The sequence below is a fragment of the Indicator indicator genome, chromosome 14 (genome assembly GCF_027791375.1).
Source record: "Indicator indicator isolate 239-I01 chromosome 14, UM_Iind_1.1, whole genome shotgun sequence".
NCBI classification, from domain to species: Eukaryota; Metazoa; Chordata; class Aves; order Piciformes; family Indicatoridae; genus Indicator; species Indicator indicator.
In genome coordinates this window covers 18,310,605-18,317,443 of record NC_072023.1, presented here as the reverse complement: position 1 = coordinate 18,317,443, position 6,839 = coordinate 18,310,605, and the positions used below count along the sequence as shown (strand labels likewise).

The 6,839-nt window shown below is 47.4% G+C and overlaps 1 protein-coding gene across 1 annotated transcript; it reads right to left on the bottom strand.

Annotated features, from left to right (window-relative positions):
* Positions 1-2,094: 2,094 nt before the first annotated feature.
* Positions 2,095-2,860, bottom strand: SYCE3 (synaptonemal complex central element protein 3). Its single transcript, XM_054387039.1, has 2 exons — positions 2,752-2,860; positions 2,095-2,258 (listed from the first exon to the last, which is right to left on the bottom strand). The coding sequence occupies exons 1-2, from the start codon at positions 2,858-2,860 to the stop codon at positions 2,095-2,097; spliced, it is 273 nt and encodes a 90-aa protein (XP_054243014.1).
* Positions 2,861-6,839: the final 3,979 nt, after the last annotated feature.

Below are 6,839 nucleotides of genomic sequence, written 5' to 3'. Positions count from 1 at the left end.
GTGGGGTTTGGTATCTCCTCCTTAGTAACAAGTGATAGGAGGAGAGGAAGTGTCCTCAAGTTGCACCAGGGAAGATTTAGGTTGGATATTAGAAGAGAATTCTTGACTGAAAAGTTTCTCTGACTGGAACAGGCTCCCTGGGGAGGTATCTTTATCCATGGAGGCAGAGATGTGGTGCTGAGGGACATGGCTTAGCACCAGCCTTGGCAGAGTTAGAGAATGGTTGGACTCAATCTCAAAGGGCTTTTCCACCCAAAATGGCAGAGATCTGGGCCAATAGGGGATTAGGAGATGTCAACCCAGCACTGTGGGTCATGGTCACAGTTTGAAGCTGTGTAAGCACTAGATGGGGCTCTCACCCTTTCTTTTGTATTTGGTTTACATGACAGGAAATTAAAAGGGTTTTCTGTTACAAGCCTGAAGCATTCAGCTGGGCTGAGATGTGCTGGATGGTGAAATGGATGAAGCAAAACTCCCAGTCCCCACAGGCTTATTTTTAGTGTAAGAACTGGAGGGGGGAGTGCAGGGGGGTGGGGGAGGGAGGGTGGTGAACCAACCAACTAAAACAAACACAGATTGTTTTAGGAGGAAAGGCAATGTATAGCTGTCTTGCTGTATAGCCTTCCCAAGCACTACACACTGCATACTTCTCCTCTGGCTCTCTTCACAGAAGGAAGAATCTCTTGAGGAGCAAGGATGCTCTTCAGCCAGCCAGGTTTCCCAAGCAGAGTCCTGTTCTCCCAGCCCTCTGTTCTCTCCCATAGCATCTTCTCCTAATGCTCACCACTGTTAGATCAGAGAATCATGGAACTGTTCTGGTGCTCTTCAGCTGAGGGGTGACCTCATTCATGTTTATAGAGATGTGAAGGGCAGTGGCAGGAGGATGGAGCCAGGCTCTGCTCAGTGAAGTCCAGTGACAAGACAAGGAGCATTGGAGGTTCTACAGGAACATAAGGAGAAACTTTTTCACTGTGAGGGTGCCAGAGCCCTGGTGCAGGCTGCACAGAGGGGTTGTGCAGTCTCCTCTGGAATCTTTCAAAACCTGCTTGGATGTGTTCCTGTGTGACCTGCCCTAGGTGTTGCTGCTCTGGCAGAGGGGTTGGACTGGATAATCTCTGGAGGTCCCTTCCAACCCCTACCATTCTGTGATAATTTTCACCTCAGTGGGATAAACATTGTCTGTGAATCAAGACCAACCAGTTTCAAGGTAAGATACAGTATGAAAATTAGAAAACCTTTGACAGCTGTGATTTAAATCATTAAAGGCATCTTCAGAGGAGATGGACAGGTTCTCAATAGCTACCTGGTACTTGCTTTCTAGTGAAGAAGAAATGAAGCGGAAGATCCTTCTCAAAACTTGTTCTGACTTTCAGTTCAGCTGAAACATTCAAAGTGATGCTCTTAATTCACATCTTGACTACAAAAGAAAAGTGGGAGGTTCATTTCCTTTTTCTTTAATATTGTACAGTAGGAGCACATAAAGGAGAAAAGCAGGTTTGCTAATGTGGTTAATCTGAGTTCTGCAGCACACACAGCACAGGCTCTAGTGGTAAATAGATCTGCAATGAGGCATGCTCTCCTCACAGGGTTTGAGAAGAACAACCTGGGCAAAAGCAAGCCAAAGGAATAGTTACAAAATTAAACAACCACAGATGACCCACCTGAATAATACAGTTCTGTAACTGAACACCTAAGGTGGCAATCTCACTTCAAACTAGAGTTTCACTTGGTTTACATTTGGGAAAATAGGGTAATTCTTTGGTTTTCCTTGGAAGGCAGGTGCTGGTGCACCTGTCCCCTGCGCCTGTCCCCTTGTTCCCTTCTTCCATTTCTTCAAGTATCGAAGAATTCCATGTCTATTGACAAGGGAGTGTGTGTTACCTTCCAGCAGGCATGTAAATTGTGTGTACACACACTGAGGAGCATAACAGAGCCACGCTGCTTTTACCAATATAAATATACATATGTAATCTCATTAATTAATACTCCCAGAGATGTACACACATCAGTAGTTCTTGGCAAGGTGAAACCTCCACCCCTGGGAAACAAGAAGACTACAATGATTTTTTTTTTCCATGGATGTACATACTCAATTTATTCCTTCTTTTTGCCTTTAGATTCGTTTAGCACCTCTTGATATTTCTTCTCTACCTCTTCTTTGCACCTCAGGAAGGCATCTTCCAAACACCTCATGGAGCTGGCCAGGTCTGGGTTGGTACGTATGACCACCATGTCATATGCCATCCAGGTTGCCTGCACTACAAACCAAATGAATACTTTTCTAAGCCAGACATTTTGGCTAAATAAAAACTCATTCAATAAAGGACAGGAATCATCATCAGTTCAGATCTTATGTCAGAAAAGGCTTGCTGTAAACTGAAGTGGAAACTGCCCACAGCAACAAGATAATATAAAAACACTGTTCAGTATCTTTTATAAAGGTCTCAAAAATACTTCAGCCTGGAAGTATGCTGATGTAAATTACAAAAGCAAGATAGACACTTGACCTACAAAATGACAATAAAACAGGTCATCAAAAAGAAAGGTTCAACACAGACTGTTTAAAGTATAAATGATACAACAAATCCTCTCTTCAGAGCAGTCACGAGGCTTGTGTTAGGTGAGGAAAGAGTAGGATAAAGGAGGTTGCAGCATAGATCTGTGGAAGATTACAGCAACAGCTACAAATAATAAATCTTCCATGTCTTCACTCTAGTAGACAAACCTATCGTGACTAAGAAGGGGAAGTACCTGTTAGGTTTTCTATTTCCTCCAGCAGTTTTTCTAAATCCCTGTTCAAGTTCTCCATGATCTTTACCATGTTATCAGAGTTTCCTTCCTGAAGTTCTGACTCAGTCATCTTACAAGGAAACCAGGAATTTTCCTTGGAAGAGAGTTAATCACAGCTGAGATAAATTAACATTGCAAATGCAAAACAAACAAAGTATTTACATAAATATGTAATTTACATGTGAACTCATTAAGAATATGACCTTGAAGTTCCTGGTCATCACCATCTGGCTGCTGTACTTTCAATGGATTTCAATGCATTTTGAAATCACTTTAGGCAAAAGGAATTCCACTCCAATATGCTGTGTTTGTGCCAAAGATTTTTGTATCAGCAATAACAAAGACCACTGTTGCCAAACGCTGAATTAGAGCATTTTTATCTACCCTCCTGTTCATTTTCCTCAAGCTTTTCTCGCAGGTACTCCACCCCGGGGCCGTTCCTCGGTGAGGTGCAAAGACTTTCCCACTTGCATCTGGCGTTTCACACTCGCTACCGCAGGGTAACGACGTAGGCTAAGTTCTGTCACTACGTAAGTAGCTAACTGCTTATGATTTACGAACCTTCCCTTAAGTTGTAGGTAGTTACATTTGCTCGGGGCAACAATAGAGATTTGGAGGCCAAATGTATGCAATTAAAAAAAATGCGAACCCTTGATACCGACCAGCCATGCTGAGGGCCCACTGAGCCGGCCTAAGCCGAAGGCCGCTGGGGGAACCGCCCTGCGGGTCTGTAAAACCACCCGTCAGGCCGCGGCTCGCTCCCTCCCGAGGGCACGGCCCTCCTCCCGTTCCCGCCCACCAGCCTGCCCTGCCGCCCAGCAGGGCGGTGGCTGGCGGCGCTCGCCCATGCCAGTCCCCGGACCTGCAGGGGCCTGCTCGCTTCCTGCCTCCCGGGCCCGAGGGATTGCAGCGGGCCGCAAGGGGGCGCCAAAGAGACCCCCGCGCAGTCCTAACGTCCCGCTCCGGCCGCAAGGGCCCCAGCTGGGATTCATTCTGTGTGAGGCGAGCAGGCGCTCGGGTGAGGAGGTACGCGGCCGAAGGACGGGCAGGGAAGAGGCGGCGGTTCGCCCGCAGCCCGGCTCTGCGTCCGTACTGTACCTCGCCATCTCCCTCCTGCGAGGGCACCGGCAGGCGGCCCTGGGCCGTGGCTGTCCCTTCAGCCAGTCAGGCCAGCGCTCCCCGGGCTGTAGGGCAGGCCGGGCCTGCTGGACAACATCTGGTCCCTTACCTTCCCCGGAGGCTGGACGACAGGAGGTAACCGCTTGGCCCTGCCTATGCCCCCGCTGGCTGTGCCCTGCCGGCATGTACGGCCCCCAGGGTTGAATGGGGCAATGTGACCTAGTGCAGGTGTCCCCAGTCTATGCAGGGGGTGGTCTTGAAGGTAGGGTCCCTTCCGACCCAAACGCTTCCATCAATCTAGGATAAAAACAGAGGTGTTTGCAGAGAAGGGTTAGGTATCTCTGAAAAGCAGCAAGACTCAAAGCTTGGCAAGAGTTTGCTGATAGTAGGAATTACCTGGTGGTAATAGAGTGAGAATTGTCTCCTTTCTCTGCTCACACACCAAATAGTGTCCCATTCCAGATCAATGTCCAAACATTAAAAGATTTGTCCTGTCTCTTCTCTTTTCTCAACCACACAAGCTCAGGCTTGTTTTTAAGTGATTATGTTAGCATTTTCATAGAATCACTTCTGGTTGGAAAAGACCCTTAAGGTCTCTACCTCTACCAAGGCTGGTGTTAAGCTGTATCCCTCAGTACCATATCTGCCACTTTTAAACAGTTCCAGGCATGGGGATTCAGCCATCACCCCGGGGAGCTTGTTTCAGTCTTTGAGGACCCTTCCAGTGAAGATGGTTATCCAGCTTCCAAACAAAAGTAATTACTCGCTCATGAACACTGTGTAATTTAGCATAGAGAATCGTGTTGTGTAAGGGTTTTACAGAGATCCAAAAGGAGTTGAGCAAAAGCTAATTTATGTTGTTAGAGTCTTTCGTTTTCCCTAGGCACTTGCACTGCCAGCCCTGAGGTGTAGAAGTAAGCTGATAGATTGTCAGTTTGAGGTGGCACCACCATTTCTTAGGTAACCCCAGCTCCTAAATTCTGTGCCTTTAAGCTGCCTCCAGGATGCTGCCTCCCTGCTGTCCACATGTGTATATGTGGTTAGGAGGTGGATTTTTGGTCTACTGGTGCCTCATTACTCTGTGGAAACCTGGGCAGCAGATACTCTATGTTTATGGCTGGAATTCCAATAGCTTAGTGACCACCTTGCTGCTACATTGTAATAAGTGTGCCACTGCCAGTGACACTGGCAGACAGGAGCATGTCTTGTTTCAGCATGTTTGAGTTTATTTGTGCTTTACTCTGTACTGTAAGTAGGACACAGCAATGTGTTAGAGGGTAGACAATAGGTGTACAGGTCTTTGTCAGTGATGTGGGATTGAGGTACCCTCAGCAAGTCTGTGATGACACCAAGCTGTGTGCTGTGGTTGACAAACTGGAGGGAAGGGATCCATCCAGAGGGACTTGGACAGGCTGGAGAGGTGGGACCAAGCCAACCTCATCAAGTTCAACAAGGCCAGGTGAAAGGTCCTGCACCTGGGTCAGGGCAATCCCAAGCACAAATCCAGGCTGGAGGAGGAGTGGCTTTAGAGCAGTCTGGAAGAGAAGGACTTGGAGCACTGGAGCAGGCTGCCCAGAGAGGTTGTGGACTCTCTTTCATGGAATCTCCTTCTCTGGAGATGCTTAAAACCCACCTGGATGCATTCCTGTGCAACCTGCTCTCAGTGAACCTGCTCTTAGCAGGGGGGTTGGACTAGATCTTCAGAGGTCTCTTCCAACCCCCATCATTCTGTGATTCTGTGATCTGTCTCTTCTGGTTTCTCAGGGGATAGAAGTCCACATCATAGAGCAGTTTCACCAATGCTGTTTCACTCCTGCCAGTCTCTGTGGAGAGATCAAGCAATGGAAGAAACTAGTCCTGGCTTTCACCATTTTGTACACCTGCACAGAAAATGACAGCTGGAAGAACAGTCCCAGAGAGAAGTTTAGGGTATAGAAATATAGTGAGGTGCAGTCCTTCTTACAGAGAAATTAACTACTGTGTTTCAGTATCTAGAGCCATTGCCTCCACCACTAGTAACACTTTCTCACCGCAATATAATCTGTGCAGCAACAAAGTGTTAACAGGAGTGGGTAAGTTTTACTCAAAGAGTTTGCAGAGATCAGGTCATCTTCCACATCTTCCCCAAGCCACTTGCCATGCCTTGTTGGCTGTGAAATGAACTTTGTCTCTCAAGGATAGGTCTCATGTTGCTTCCTCTTATAACACAAGTGCCTTCACTCTATGAAGCAGGTGAGCAAATTACCTTGTAAAGACTCAGTTAACCAGGAGCCAGGAATCTGAAACTCTTTAACACAAGATTTTGTGGTGACAGAGGAGGGCAGGCCAGCAGCTGGGACTCTCATACATGGCTTGGGCAGGAAGGAAGGCTCCAGAACTGAAAAGCTGGGAACTGAAGTGCCCTGAAGGTCATGCTGTGCAGCCACTGAGGGTACCAGCAGAGCACAACACTGACCCCAAAGCCATCATAGCAGGAATTAATCACAGAGCAACTTGAAGAGCATTGCCCAAACTAGCTGGGGAGCTCCAGAGGGATTTTGAAGGGAATTTGCAAGTGAAGGTCATTGGCAGGGCTATGTGAGAGCTCCAGGCTGGACTTGTGGCAAGAAAGGGCAGGGGAGAATTGATGGCAGGGCTGGAAAATGCTGGCAGAGTGCAAGGACAGCCCAAGCAGGAGGGATGCAAGTGAGCAAAGCAGGTGAAATCAGCCTGTGCTGCTGCTGCCTGTTGGTATTATTAATCTTTTCCCTCTCTTTTCACTTCAGATCATGTTCCTGACAGAAAGCTTACTTAGCCTCTGGGCTCTTGCAAGTCTGATAGATTTTCTGTCCCAAGAACCCGGTTTTTTTTCTGAGTATGAGCCTGTAATCTGAAGTGTGTGATCTCTGTTTGTGACGTTAGCCTATCCCTCTCCATCTATGTTTGCCTGC